The sequence below is a fragment of the Phaethon aethereus genome, assembly GCF_964289735.1.
Source record: "Phaethon aethereus genome assembly, chromosome: 12".
NCBI classification, from domain to species: domain Eukaryota; kingdom Metazoa; phylum Chordata; class Aves; order Phaethontiformes; family Phaethontidae; genus Phaethon; species Phaethon aethereus.
Window position 1 is genome coordinate 22,161,162 of NC_138588.1, and position 15,717 is coordinate 22,176,878.

At 41.9% G+C, this 15,717-nt stretch overlaps 1 protein-coding gene across 1 annotated transcript in view; it reads right to left on the minus strand.

The window, feature by feature from the left end:
- Window positions 1-567: 567 nt before the first annotated feature.
- NEO1 (neogenin 1) overlaps window positions 568-15,717 on the minus strand; it is a gene marked incomplete at its 5' end in the record, with an annotated part of 204,531 nt that continues 189,381 nt past the window's right edge. The window contains 8 exons of the mRNA XM_082005375.1: window positions 568-1,203; window positions 3,641-3,777; window positions 4,103-4,357; window positions 5,709-5,867; window positions 11,552-11,644; window positions 12,379-12,617; window positions 14,443-14,586; window positions 15,439-15,511. Of these exons, the coding sequence (XP_081861501.1) occupies window positions 1,120-1,203; window positions 3,641-3,777; window positions 4,103-4,357; window positions 5,709-5,867; window positions 11,552-11,644; window positions 12,379-12,617; window positions 14,443-14,586; window positions 15,439-15,511 (1,184 nt within the window). The 3' untranslated portion in view covers window positions 568-1,119. The remainder of the gene's footprint in view (window positions 1,204-3,640; window positions 3,778-4,102; window positions 4,358-5,708; window positions 5,868-11,551; window positions 11,645-12,378; window positions 12,618-14,442; window positions 14,587-15,438; window positions 15,512-15,717) is intronic.

Consider the following 15,717-nt stretch of genomic DNA (forward strand, 5'->3'; position numbering starts at 1 on the left):
TCTCCGCTCTGAGTGCCCAACCTGCACTTTTTCTAAAGTTTCATGATGAGATCTTTAAACTAAGAACAACAGAACAGAGCACTGTTGCCAAAATAAGCCATAGTGTCATCTAAACAGAAGGAACCCTACTTTCCAGGAGGAATTTTTTTTTTAATGTTTCTAAATGAGACTTTCACTGCAATTCAGTAACCAGAGACACAGTATGCTGAAGTTACAAGGAAGGACGTTACAGAAGATGCTTTCACTTTCTTCAGTCTTTCAGGTCAATGTAGAAAGACAGGAAAACAACAATAATGAAATATCCCACTGGATCCCCGCCCCTTCCCCATCTACTTTTCCCCACTCAAAATATTGAAACTGCACAAAAAGCGACAAACAAGCCTTTCAAATTACATTTCAATTCAAACAGACTGGTAATCTCACAGTGATGAGAGGAGAAAGTCAGGCTTTTAATAATTATAATATAAAAATAATAAAAAAGCTTACAAATAGCAGTGCAGCATCCCAAAAGGCCATGGATTAACTGCCAGAAGGGGACGTAATTATACGCAGAATAAAAAACAAAACAGAACAACCCACGCTGGCAATGAATTTTCATACACAATAGAACAAGCAGTCAAACGTCAGTCTAGGCTGTGGAGAACAACAGTTTCTCCTTTTTTTTTTGATTACAGTATTTTTTCCTTTTTATAAAAAAAGATAAAATAAAAACACAAACAAAATTGTACATAAATGCGAATGTCCAACACTGAAAAGGCAGGGCAATCACACCACCGAGACAAAACCTGACCAGAAACAAAACCGTGAAGTCCACTTTTTTTTTTCCTTTTGTCTGGATGCTAGATTCCAGCCTGCGCGATCTCAGCAGGTAAATGGAATTCGACGTGGCAATGACTTCATTGCAAGACAATGACAAGAAAGGTCATCTCTTTTTGACCAGCTGTAGCACTGAACCGCAAATCGTTGGTTCGTTTGCTTTCTGTGTATGCTCTCATGTGCTGTCCCTCTTTCTGTTTTTTCCTTTTTTTTTTTTTCTCCCCCGCTGTACAATTCCTTGTGTTCCAAGGCTGAGTCCCAAGACTTGTGAAACTTTTTGGAGTCATGTCCTGGTCAAGGTGGTCATGCTGTAGTGATGGCATTAAGGTCCTTCATAAGTCCTTCCAGGTGGGCCATCTCTTTGGTCAGCTCATCTGGTTCATAATTCTGTGGGAGATGTAAAAAGTTATTGACAGGGTGACTTGCTTGCTTTAAAGAGTAAGAAAGAAATCAGAAGAAATAACAATTTCTTATTTTTAAGAAATAAGAAATGGTCAGTGATTCTGGTGTAGATTGTGACCCTGGCACATGAGAACAAGCAGATTTATTGACACTTACAGGAATTAATAACTTGAAACAACTCTCTAGAGTAAGTGCAGATCTTTTTGCAATAGTGATTCCAGTCTTCACTGATTTTTAATACTGCAATCATCCTGTTTTTCCTGCATCCATTCCTGCTTCAAGGTAACAGCTTTCTTTGAACCAAAGTAGATGTTTTAGAAAAGTCTTCCCAGCGCAGCTGGAAAAGAAGTCTGAAGGAATCACTTCAATAAAACTGTTTTGAGAATCATTATACTTGCTAAAAATCAGACTTCATTTTTAGCCTCAATTGTGTCACCTAAATTACGCTGATAACAGAATTATGATAGCCGTTTGTGTCTGTAGGTAGATACCGTGAACTAGTTCATCTCAAAACCTTTTCTATGCTGACCACGTCTTTCCACTACTAGTTTGGGTGTTGTTTTCAACCCCTTACGTTCTTAGAGCATCGCTCCAAGCCCTCTTCACTCTCTCAACATTGCTTATCACAGCGGCCGAGCCAGGCTGCACGTGGTACTCCGATACCACCTCTGCTAATGCCAGATTGGAAGCAACAGAACTCCCATGCAATAGTTTCTGCTCTGTGTATTTAAGGTCCATTATCAGACCTTCTGGTTAGAGTCTAATACTATAAAGCTACTGCTCAGCTGACTGCGTACCGTAAAACTGGAGTCCTTCCCTGAGTGGAGCCCTCAACCCTGACTGTGCTCTCACTTCCTTTGTTTCTAGATACAAGTGATTTCTGTCGTTTAAATAGAAATGGATGCAGCAGGCACTTTCCAGTTTTCTGGTACACTCTAGATTGCTTGGTAAAGTCCTCTCTGTCCTGTCTCTAACCCATTATTTGCCGACTATGACAATGATAAATAGCCACGAGCTGGAAGTACTCAGGCTCATTCCTACAGGCTTTCATAAAAAAGCAGAATCAGCTCAAATCACTACCTAATTCTAATTTTTAAACTCACAATTTAACTAGTACTTAGTATGCTGTGGTGACTTTACATTTAAATATTACAAATTTGTTGACAAATAAACTAATGAGTATATTTTTAGTACTAACCAAAAAAAAATAAAGTAGGAACGACGACAAGACAGAAGGACAAAAGTTCACCAAATCAAGCACGCATACAGAAATAAAATCAAGAGGCTGACAAAAACAACGTGACCAAAAGGAAAGGACAATAAGGAAACAAGAAAAAAAAACCCCAAATGATTCAAAACAAGCACTTCTTGTAGCAGTAACTTCTTGGCTTGCAATATGAAAGGAAAACAGCTCTTCCAGTGCCTGACACCCAAAACAGCCTCACTTCTTAAAAGCTATTTCCGAAGTTGTATTTTTCCCAGAAAGTCAGAACACTTTCATATGAGTATCTAAAACCATACTTGGGATGATGGCTTTAAACATTTTTGGCATTAATGTGAAGTTTTCCATCTGCAATGACCCTGTGGATGCTCTGCAGCAGCGTAGGAAGCTGCAGCTGCGTGACTTTAATAGGATCCAGGCACAGTATGCTTGCAAAACAGACAGAAATAAGTGACACCTCGAAGGGAGCATGAACATGACATCTTTAAGCTGTACAGAGGAGCAAAGGGCACTGTTGGAGGCCTTCAGCTCTGTGAACAAAGATGCTCTTTACATCGAGGTAAGCAGGCAAAAAGCAGATGTGCCAGGGCAGTCCTACAGCTCCAGTACGGAAGCCCAAGTCAGGAGGCTCCATTAGGTGCCACGTACCGTAAAGAATGAAAAGACTAGTGCTATAGATGGTGTCTGTCTTTACTCTCCTCTTCTTGTAACTGTGGTAGGCTAGCAGAAACCAGAAGCATTGAGCATGAGTCCAGAAAGGAAACCTCGGAGAACGTCAGTCTACGTTCAGCTGATAGCCTCAGTTCAGCCCCAAAGTTGCTGAAGGTTTCTCAGTTTTTGACTGAGTGGGCCTCGTGGACTGCAATAGTTGGAAGCACTGCATCTGTTTAGCACTGTGTAATTAGGAATGAAGGTACGCTTTTAAGTAATTCTCACCTTTAGAAAGCACTACTAGTACTTACAATTTAAGTGCCTACTCTCCGAGTTTACTGCCTTATGCAGAAGGTATTTGCACTAGATTTTTTTTTTAATATGGGTTAACCAGCAGTGGCACTTGCAAGTTAGAAGCCTCACTATCCTCTGCCTTTGAAAGTCTCAGTGCAGACATTACTAATGCTTACAAGTATCCAGTAAAGAGAGATTCACCACAGTTTGGTAAGCACTGCCAAAGAAAGCCACTGGCAGTGTCAGAGTACCTACGCTTTCCGAGTCCTCAAGCATCCTCGTGGTCTCCTGCACATCAGGGGCACTGGGAACTACCACTGGCATAGGAGGTCGAGTTCTTCCTAAAGTCCCAATTGACGCAGTCTTCACCGAGTGAACTGGATGGTTAGGAGCTTAAAATAAATTGTTACATAGTTATGCTCAGTTAATTAGTTCTCTTGCCTATTCAGCAAGCTCTTGAAGGTAGGAGAATAAAAAGGATTCTACTAGAGGAAAATGAACACTTCAAATTATGGAGTGCTGGATTTGAGGTTTTGTCTAGTTTATCTGTATACATAAAAGGGCCTTGAAAATTACACCAACAAAATTCACTCCAGCCTCTGACACATTTCCTCTGATGCCCAACTCTACCTCCCGCCCCATAAAGAGCTTCTCTCATTTTCTTCTTAAAACCTCCTCTTTTTGGCAAGAGCGTCTTGCCAGCTTCCCCCCCCTCACCTTGCTGAGTCAGTAATGGTGTGCCTGGCAACGCAGGGTCATACGTGGAACCAGCTGGTGGAACTGCTGGCACCGCAAAACTCTTCAGCGGGTGGGAGGGACGGACATGTGCCGTAGGGAGGTTCTGAGCTGAGTCGTCGTCTTGCGCATTAGCCAGATAAGACCCTGTGGTGCTTTCGGGATCCTGGTGGTCGGCACACGTCTGAGACAAGGACGCCGGCATGGTGTCCGTGCTAGGTGTGTTTCGAACAGATTCTACAAGACACACACACACAAAAAAGAAAAAAAAAAAGTTGTTCTTTATTTTCTTTAGCACAAATGTTCTCTGTGGTCAGATGGAAACAAAACAATAGCATTTGCAAGCACCTTGTCCAACATCACTGTTAGAAGCTAAGTGGTGAATTCACAGATTAACTATCTGTGTAGCAAGTAACACCAATTCTGTGTAACTGTCCTGTTTTAAGGTGAATGGCAATGGCTGTCTAGTAACAAAATACGCTTGAGAACTGAATGATTCCGCAGGCATAATACCAAGCCAACAGTTTTGCACTGAAACAGCTACATGTAATAAGACCTCAGATAAACAGCATGGAACACAAATCTTCATTCTCATTGTACCCTGGAGCATTTCACAGTATTGGCATTCTGAGATAGCTATACATTAAGCATATATCACTGCAGTGCACACAGAAGAGCCAAATTTTTTTCTGAGATAGACTTGAAATCCCTTTACTTGCCGAACGCTAGTAAATCACAGGCTTCATTTGTTTGTCTGCAGCAGGCTCCATCCTCATCTCGGAGAACAATGAGATGATGGCATCTTGAATTTAGGGCATCGTGATCCTACTCGGACCACGTGCCGGTAAAGATCTGGATTGTGAGAGCTGTCACTTCAGCAGTATAAACAGGACAAGGGGAACCTCTGCCTCTAACATATCGCCTGCCTGTTAAATTGTTTTCAACAGTGCTGTTGGCTGTGGCACCTTAATTAAAATGTAGCCCTTAAACTGGAGAAGCTCAGAATTCACTTCAAGATGTTACCTACGTGCGATTTAGCAATACTGTTGCTTCAGAGTTTTTCGGAGCATCGAGACATTACAAAAACAATCACAAATGACTGTGCTTCAAGCTGCATAGAAATCACCACAATTTTCTGTGTGCGTCAGGAAGATTAACTAATGTCAGCTCTCGGTAGCAAAGTCTGGGCTTTTGTCTTCTCTTGTGTTTAAACACAAGTAATTAGGAAAAAAGTTATCCTATTAAGTAGCTCAAATTAGATTTAATCTGATGTTTCAGACTCCAGGGCTGAAGGCTTTAGAAGTAGGAATCTTCCTATTTGAAGTTGTATGGAAAACATTAAGCCTCCTTTTCCAAGCACATCATCACGTATCTCAAGGATCAATCTCTGATCTACACAAGAAACTGCTTACAGAAAACTCAACCTCTTATCAAGGATTTTGTCTGTACTTAAACCCATCACTCTGCCTTTCACAGAACACCGCAATGCAGGCTGACCAAGTTAAGTTTCAGGCTTTGATTCCCACACATTTCACTCATCGTTCCATTACAAGCAAAAAAAAAATCTATCTGATCATTTATATCTCACCTGTGGAATTGGCCCTGTCTGAATGGGACATGGATGTGCCAATCGGCCACGGGTTGACCTGGTGATGGAGATAGCTGCGAGTTGGAGAAGTGAGGCTGCCGGAGTGGAAATGATGGTGAGGGTTATCGAGTGAATGGATGGGATGAGCACTAATCACAGCTGTGAATGAATATAAGACAGAAAAATGCTTAACATACAGACAAGCATGCATATGTACTGAAATGCACCACATCCCCCCTTCTCCCACAACGCCACTGAACAGCAGAGCCAGCCTCTCAGCAGATTTACGACACCACCGAGATGACACGTTTCAATACCAACTTTGCTCCAGCACTTCAGCTCCCTCCATGCCAAGACACAAAACCCCCAAAAGAGACAGAGCTCTTCATTTTCCTGCACAGAAAGCGCATCTCTCATGGCTATATCTTTCAAGCGCTTTCTGTTACATTTGAGAGAAATGAAGTTCAGCTCCCTTCAGAATTTCCATGTGTTTCACACTGTGCTATAAATGTCAGACTTAATACAGACGACATATGAGCTCAAATTCCAAAATAATTTTTGCTGTCATTGAATTTCTTAACATTGTAACCAAATGTAGCATCTTTGGTTAATTAACCAATGCAACACCAATGATCAGAGCAGTAAGGCTCCATTCATTCCCCCTGTGCAGACCTAGTAAAGCTCTGCCCCAGTGTACTCAAACCAAATGCCTCTTTTTCTCTTCCCCCCCCCTCTTTTTTTATCTCGCTGTTTTCTTGTTCCTGTTCGCAAGACTTAATGTAAATCATACTTTGCCCTCACTCTTTTGTGGTAACAGCAAAACAAACTTTCACTACTCCCCAACTGGGAGGAAAAGCATGCGCATAATTTAGTTCTTATGTCACACTAAAATACTGAATTGCTAAAAATCACCCAAAAGAAAGAGTCTCAACACAGAAAACAGGAGGGAAATGCTATTACTAGCACTTAGGGTGCTTACAGTAGCACTTATGAAAGAAAAAAAAAAGGTTGTGGTTGGTTACTCTCTTTTGAACCTTTTCTGGAAATTCTCCAGATGCGCCGCCTTTGAACGTTACTTTCTAGGGATGACATCATGCACAAATCCATCACTTGGATTTGTGAGTGAGTAATGGTGAGTTGAGTTAAGACTTCTTGCACTGATGCATGTGGTTTAAACTCAGAGGCTGACTAAACAAATCTGAACCCTCCGACTTCCTCATTTCCTAGAAAACAGCCTGGCAGCGGGACGGGATATGTGAACTGACCAGTGGAGGCAAGATACTTAAGAGATTTTCAGCTATTGGTAATAAACAGTTTCTCTCTCTCCCACTGAGTTACGTCAACAGAAAGCTAACGTCGCTATCAACCTCCTGTAAATGAAGAGTAACTAAACTCCAATACTGATCAGTCAATCAGTTCTAGATTTAAGTCCAGTAAGATAGCTGTCAAGGAGATGTGAAAAGTCAGATATTCTTCACTAAGAGCTTCAAGCAAGATTAAAATGCCACTTTGTCTTGCAGAGAACTGGCAAATGGAGGAATAACCCACAAAAGCTTTGCGATCAGAAATCCAGGCAGAGGCAACAGTCATCAGAGACACCAGGAGTTCTCTTACGTGTCAGCAAGGTAGGATGCATAAAGATTTTATGGCATAAAATTTTACAGGCATAAACATTTTAATTACTTCTATTTGTAGAAACCACTGGTCTCCACTTGCGTTTCAGCAAGCATTTCAATCATTATCAAATATAGCGCACGTTAGTACAAAAGACTGCCTGTATTTTTTTGCAGCCACAACAAAAATATCTTGCACATACACTACACCTTTCAAGACACTTCCTAGAAACTTGGGGGTAGGGAGAGAACACAAGATTGTAGTAACTAACTCTGGAACATTATCCAAAGCAGAATCCAGTGAGCAAATGGGGAAAACCTAAACCAGTGGAAGCCTTGTCCCTCAGAAATTTACCCCGCCACTGAGCCATCCAGCTTAAACTGCTGGAAACTTTGCTAGTAACGATTATGTGGGGTTATCGGACCCAAATCACGTATAGCTTTACGGGTGAAAAATGAGTACGTTGTACCACCAGCTCTTCATGAAGATCATGATGCACCGTTTAACTTCAAGGTAGAGAGAAGTTCAGATGAGGAACTGGATAAAGAGAAACGTGGTGTGGTTAAGAAAGAAATAGCTCTTTGTTTCCCAATATCCTTCCAGAGTTTTGGTTTTCCAGTTGTCAAAGAAGGAACTAACTAGGCATCCGCCATTCCTGTTGCATTACTGTAAATTGTACTAAAATTTGACATAGTAAATTAGGATAATTTAGTATTTAAAAGGTAAATAACTAGATTTGAATGCTACAGTGGGGGGGGGGAAAAAAAATGCAACAGGAAGGTATCTGCAGGCACAGACTGAAACACACTAAGTGGTCCTGCCTTCTGTGCTGCTTGCTGAGAAAGGGCCTCATATACCCGTGTCAGTTTTCTGTGTAGCTTCTGCAAAAAGGCATCTAAACGCATTACATTAATGTTTCCCCTTACTGGAAAACAGAAATGTACAGTTGGAAGCCCTCAGAGCTTTTGCAAACAGGATAAAAAGTCAAACAAAGTCATAAAAACAATTTCAAGCCCTGAGGCACCGGGAAGACCTTACGTATCCTTCCTGACATTTAGTGCATCAAGCTAACGTGTCACACCGAGCCAGCTGTGTCTGTTTCGTTCTTTCTGGGCAAGGCAATATCTAATAAAAAGGGGGAAAACAGATCGGTTTTTCAAGCGAACACAGCAGGACCGGTATCAAAAAGGGATGTCAAAGCTGAGTTTAGAGCTGCAAGGGGAAATCATATCCACAACCACATCTGCCAGCATAATCACATCAGCTTGAATACCATCAAAAGGTAGAATTGGAATATACTACCCTCCCTAAAATACCTCCCACCACTGTTATCTATCACTTGTGTCAGCTGTAAATCCTTTCTTCCTGTGTGGGACTGATCATACAAGTCACTGAGTGTCTTTCTCACTGAATTAACATAGTATGAAAGGTACTTTGCTACACTACGCCTGTGGAGCGCTCAGCACACTTCACCATGGGCTCCTATGTGAGTTTATCTTCTGCTATGTGTATCCAATGCTGCATCCCATTTAGAGAAAAAACACTTCGAAGAGCGTAAGGTAAGACTTATTGCAGTCTGAATTAGTTACAGGGTCACACAAGGCTGAATTCATCATGTTCTAGCACCCAGCATGGGACAGCACATCATCCGATTCCAACAGCTGCAGTGTCACTTGTTAAACACCCATGTTTGACAGCAGACAAACTTTCAAGAAACTAATCAGAGTAAAGATTACTAGTGTAATACTGCATCCTCCACTCCTCCTTCATACATGCAAAACTGGGAGAAAACAAGGAGCATCAAACTACTTATTTTAAAACAAAGAAAAAAGATACTACTCTTGTAAAAAGGTGGTAAAACAAGGAAACAGTTGAAAAATAACAAACTGAGCTAATGGGGTCCATCAGGACACTTGAAGAAGCACGCAGAGGCCAAGAAAACCAAGCACTCACTTCAGGTAAATAAAGCAAAAGCTCACAAAGATGAAACATAACAGACTGGGCTGAAATCATTCCATAAAACACAAGAGCTTGCGGTAGCCATTACCTAGCTACAGGGTTGAACATGAACATAGTGCTCAGGGAAGTCTAAAGCTCAGGCCAAATAAGCACTGTGTAATTTTGCCTCCCAGTTCTGTCACTCCACGTTAACTTTTGTACTTTTTACTTGTGTTCTCAAGTCAGGGTTTCAGTCTAGTCGTTCACAGGTTTAGCCAAGTCCCTTTCCATCTCAGAGTCATCATTTGAAAACTAGATATATTGTTTAATTCTTTAAGTATTTCATAATAATAATTAAAATCTATTTCTACTGCCTCAAGAAAACTTCAGTTCAGCACTTTTGCTCAAATCATCATTAACCGATAGGGAAATGCACAGATAAGAGATAACAAACCAGACATCCTCCTCATTTAAGAGTCTGCTCTGCCGGAGTCGCAGAACTTCAGCCCCTATCAGCAGTCTATCCGTGTGCTAATAAATCAGTTTAACAGACACATTGCGGAGCAAAGTTACTGTACATATTGCAGGCTTTTGGTACCTTTTCTGAAAGACGAGCCGTGTTACTCCTTCAGAGCCATCTCTCCCGCTCAGTAAATGAGGGGACTGGCTCCCAAGTGGGAAAGCCTTGCACTGAGACGTGTGGTGATCTGCTGCCCCAGCTCCCCAATTCTCCCCTATGGGATGACCAGCCGAGTTGTTTCTGAAGCTGCTCCTGAGCCACTACCACATTTTAGCATAAATCCACAGTGATTCTGGTTTGCCATACGAGGGTGGACTGTGAACTACACTCATCAAGAGTCGCTTCACAAATAGCTGTCCATGCAGTGGTGACAGCAGTTCTGTTAATGTTTCGATATGAGAGAAGTAAGATCACTGCAGATGTGGGTAAACACGGTAATTTAGAAAAGTGTAAGCATGACTCCCGTAACAGTAAACCCTGCTTCACTAACCTCAGAGTCTCAAGACACTGCCAGGAAATATGTCAATAAGGGATCCAGTGAATATAATACAGCTAAATTTTCAAAAAGGGTCTAACAAGGGGCTGCTCCAAAGTTAAACAACTAAGTTGCTGTTGGAGAGAAAGCTCTTTTATGGACTGAAAGCTGGCTACAGATAGGAAGAAGCAAAGGGAAGGGCTTGATCATCAATTTTCAAGACAGAGGAGAGTGAGCAGGACATTCCCCAGGTGTCAGTGCTGGGACTGGCTGTAATCCATGATCTTTCCCAGTGACCCAGACATGGAAGCAATCAGAGAAGTCTTCAAGTTTGTCAAGAGTACTAAGGTCTTTGGGGTAGTCAAATGCTATTTTGATGGCAAGGAACTCCAGAAGGACCTGACAAGACTGAGCAAGCAGGCAAAAAGACGGCAGGTCACCTTTAGCGTAGCTAAATAAGCTATTATAGTAGTAATACATTGAGGGGAAAAGAATCCAAACCTGCACTCAGACCTGGCAGTTACAACTCAGCAAAGAGTTTCTGGAGACATGGCTGACAGATCTCTGATATCATTAGCTTAATATGCAATGGCAGCCAAAAAAGCCAACAAAATGTAGTACCTCCTTCAGCAAAGAAGTATTGAGAACAAGGCAGAGGACACTTTCCTGCTCTGTAAGACCATGCCGGTAACCGTGCGCAGCTCTGGCCTCTCTGCATCTCAAGAAGCATGTAGTAACATTAGAGAAGGTTCTGAGAATGGCAACTGAAGTGATAAAGGGGATGGAGTAGCTGCCTCATGAGGGGAGGCTTAAAAAGGCTATGACTGTTTGGTCTGGGGAGGAGAAAACTAACAGCGGAGAAGAACCCGACAGAGATTTACCAACTCTCTACAATTCCTATGTAACAGCTGGATACTGGCAGAGTACAAAGGGAAGGGACTGTAAAAAGCAGACAGGCTCCTAGGTCTCCCTAAAAAGCACCTGCAGTTGCCACTGCTGGAGACTGGCACAGACAGACTGCTGGGCACGTTCCTAACTCTTCCCCACTTTTGCAGCATGCTTCCCGCTCACTCAGATACAGCTATCCAGTTCTTCCTTTTAACTTGATCTAACTCTGCCTGCCCAAGGGATTTAGGATGCTGCGTTTGAACTGTTTCCACTGCTGGTGTGACAGATTTGCTTAGAAGTAAGTAGGAAGGCAGTATGTGAGCGTGTGCACCTGTGCGTTCAGTATCAACGTGGCTTGTTTGGGTGCTCCCAATTTCAAGCCAGCTGGTAGGTGGGCTGTTGACTTACGCTGAGGTGGTTGAGAATCAAAAGGCATCATCATCTTGGGCCTCATCCCCCTTCTTCCTGCCAGTGTGGACATGCTATCCTCTGACTCATGCCCTGAAGGAAAAACACTGAAGGTTATTTACCATTGCAGCAAGACTCCTGTGATACCGTACCAGATGATTTCAATCCTCCTCTCTCTATTTCTGGGCTGTCCTGTTTGTAAGCAGTTCTGTGACTCACAATGGATAAAACCAGCTCTTTCATCCCTCGCTAGAAGGTGGAAGAGGGGACAGTTCGGGTAAAGATTATCGGGCACTGGAGAAACTCTCCAGCCATAATGCAAACACAAACCTCTGGCAGTGCAGCTCTGGGCAATGAGTGGAAGTACAAAGAGTCACACATATGGGTAAAACATGCTGGATTAACAGGTTAACCACTCACCGAGCGAAAACTCACCCACACCTCAAGAGCTGAGCAGTGGCTGGTTAAAGCACTAAAACCTGATTGTGTGTTTGACTGCCACAAAAAATGTCACACATGTCACACATGTCTCTCAAGAGTTTAATATGAAACACTTTTTAGATGGTCTTCTGAATACTAATCAGTATTTACCAAGGGAAATTCAGGATTTAACTCTTGTGCAATCAATTTTGTCACTAAAACACGTGATCCATCCTTTTCAGAGAGTCTTATAAGCTAGGCACAAAACCAATTCACTACTTGGAAAACAAGAACAAAAAAAAAAAGGGTAACTGAATAAATAATGTCAGTATTAAGTGATTTCAGCAGATACAGTAAAATGTATTTCATTTTAAACATCATGGTCAAAGTAGTCATTGGTAGCCCACCTCTGTAGGAATTCCGCCTTTGATGGATATTGCTGTCCATGGAATTATCAACTGGGGTGATGTCTTGGGAGTTGCGAGGGATTGGGGTATCTGTCATGATTGGATTGGGATCCGGAGATTTATCAATGGGTTTTAGCTCGAGTCTTTCATGATGGATCCAAAGGTCAGGAGGCTTGACATCTTTGGAGTTGCCTTTGTACTTGTGGGACCCATTCACTGATTTGCAGGCAGCTCGTTTCCTTGGGTAGGAAAACAAAAGAAATGTTCTTAGATGGAGGCTTCCTTTCACTTGTTGAAAAAGGCAAATTTTCACTGAGATTTCCTTCAGATCTTGCATCCAGCTGGGCAAAAGCTACTCCCTGGGCAGGAAGCTTTGAATTTTACATATAAGCGCATCTGACATCTCAAAGCATATTCTGCAACTCTGATGCCATGAGATTTGTCTCAAATGCTACCACATGCTGCAGAACCGTGCTCTACAGTCTAAGCTCTCGTTAACAAAAATTAAGTTTCCAGCACTTATGGTTATTAAAATAATATTCTAAACATGAAGTGTACATACATCATGCTGTGCCCATACTCCAGGGCTTACAAACAACCTCAAACAATAGCTGTAGCAGGAGTGTGCAAATAGCCAATTATCCCAATAGGACGGTTAACGCTAAAGACTAATGACAAGACCGTTCATTTTACCACTGCTCAGGTTAGACACATCTAACTAACATGCTTTTTCATCGCTGCTGAATAGTGGTGGCAGCAAACCAATTGCGGGGCAGACATTTGATATGATGGAATTTTGGAAAAGTAGAACAAAAAGAAAAAAAAAAAAGTACAACAAAAAGAAAAAAAAAAAGTAGAGTTCCAGCACCGCCCTCCACACACACTCCTCACTTTGGAGCCTGGCAGTGATGGAGGAAGGTGTCCCTTCTGGGTAGCACACTTGCTAGAAGTGGCTAAGGTATGACTAAAGAAAATTTTGAAAGTATCAATGAAGGGAGCCTCTCACGTAGGTGATACGCAGCCAGACGTGCTGCCGACACCCTGCTTTGAGCGCTGTAGCTGAATGACCAGAACAGATCAGAAGGTGGTTCAGTTGGTGGCGAGTTGCTGCATGTAAGAGGTAGAATTTAGAAACTGGGAAAACAAAGGCAAAATCTCACAGGGTTATTTCTGCTGTTTGAAAATAAAATATGTCTCTTGGGCACAGAGCCACGAATTTTGCCCGCTCTCAAGCATATCCCCCAGTTGCTAGACCATCACTTATGTACCCTTGCTCTCCTTTCCTGAAGAACTTGTGTTTTTGCAGGATGGTTAGCAAAGGGAGTGGAGATTATCTTCTAAGCTTGGCTTTTAAGCGCTTTCTTAAAACTGTTTTGCCTAACAGAGGCTTTTCAAACTTCAAAAAAGGCTTTCAGGTCTGTTCAGTTCTTTCAGAGAACACACAGAAACAACCTTTAGCAGCCTATAAATGGAAGCATCACTGCTGTAGTTTTAATTCAGATGCTGTAAATGAGGGGAGAATTCAGATACACACCCATATTTAGGATTTTTTTTTTTTCCTAAGGAGTTCAGCACCACGTTCAGATTCCACTCCAGTAATCTATTCTAAAAATCGGATATTATCATGCAGAGCTTGTAAACCTACTCCACACAATGAAGTACATGCTAAGAACAGAACTGAGGATCTGCCCGAGCTGTTGAGCTCACACAGCTCTAAACAGATGTATCGACTGGAGTTTGGAAATAGTATTTTAAACAGTAATTTCTCCTCAGAGAGCGGTATACATAAAAGCATTGCCCAGCTTTGCCTGTGAACTCTTGATGGTTTGTAAACTCTGAAACACTTAGGAAAAACAGATCATCATCATCATCACATGCATAACTTCGCTGTTTCGATGCATGTTATCCTCTGAACACGAGAATTCAAACTGCATTACTGATCTTTGTCAGAACAGAATTTCTGCAAGACTTAAAAGTGACTCTAAAGCATCGTGAAGAAAAGATTAAATAATAGAATTAAGTGAGAAAGGTAGGACAGGGCAAAGTGCCAGCTGGACATCTTACTTTTTTTGGTGAGAAGTTGTACGACGAGTGCAGAAGACAGCGACTATCACCACTATCACAATGGTGATCACTCCAACGGATACTATGATTACGAGGAGCATGTTGCTATCCAAGGGAGAAGTAGGGCTTCCGTGGGGACTGTTACTGCCTGTAAGAGTTCGAGTTGGAAGAAAGGGGTTATTTATATAGAGTTTACCTGGAAAAGTTTACTTGGGCAGTGCCCATCCAACACTGCTAGAATCATACATGTTACCAGAATGAGGAAGATGGTTTGCCTGCTAGGATTTCACGTGAAGTGCTTGCTTATTATTTTGTCATTTGCCAGTCGTCTTTCTGCACGAGTGTTAAAGCTGTAAGGTGCTTTATAGATCCATTGCCAACTAACAAGTCTCTAAAAATTTACGTTCACCCTACTCGGTTATCATAAAGAATTTCAAAGTTTAGAGTCTAAAGAGAGTTAACCTGGGACTTTGCTAGAACTATAGCAGTACAGGCATTCCCCTGGACCCAATAATCACAAGAATCAGTACCACTATTCTACAGTGGTCACTTTCCTCTGCAAGAAAACACATTTTATGTAACACTAATGAGTCTTACCTTAGGGTAAGGCTTCCGCAACGCACAGTGCTAATAAGCAGAAGGAGTTAAGATGATTTTTTTCCTCCCTAATATGTTCTTACTGAATTAATTTTACATTTGTGCACTATAGCAGCCGTTTAAAGCTAAACTGGGAACAAAATCTGCTTATCGAGACTGAGATGTAAATGCATGCGATGATATTTTTCCCATGTACCCCACACAGTGGGCAAAGAACACTACAACAGAAGTATGAGACAATTTCTTGAGTGGGAACAGCTATCACCATAAAGAGAGACAAGTTACTGGTACAGACGTAATCAGGGCTGTAAACAGCTTACTATTTTCAGCAGGATCTAGCATCACTCGGTGAAACACTGAAAGATGCTGCATTTAAATTGAAAAACTTTATAACAACACTTACCACCGAGTGGTGGTTTGTAATCTGGTCCTATGTCCACTGGGCGGCTTCCTTTCCCTGCAGATCCTGAAGCTGAAAAGGTCACAGATGTGGTAATTTTAAACACATATACGTACACACACATACGCATAAATGCACACTTCAGCATTTCTAAGGTAGCTCTTTCAGAACTCTGAACCATTGTGAGCATTTTCCCCCCGCTTTTCTCTCCCTTACAACATGGTTTGGCTTTGAACAGCAACTGTGTTTCTCCAAGAAGAGAACCACTTCTTCAAAAG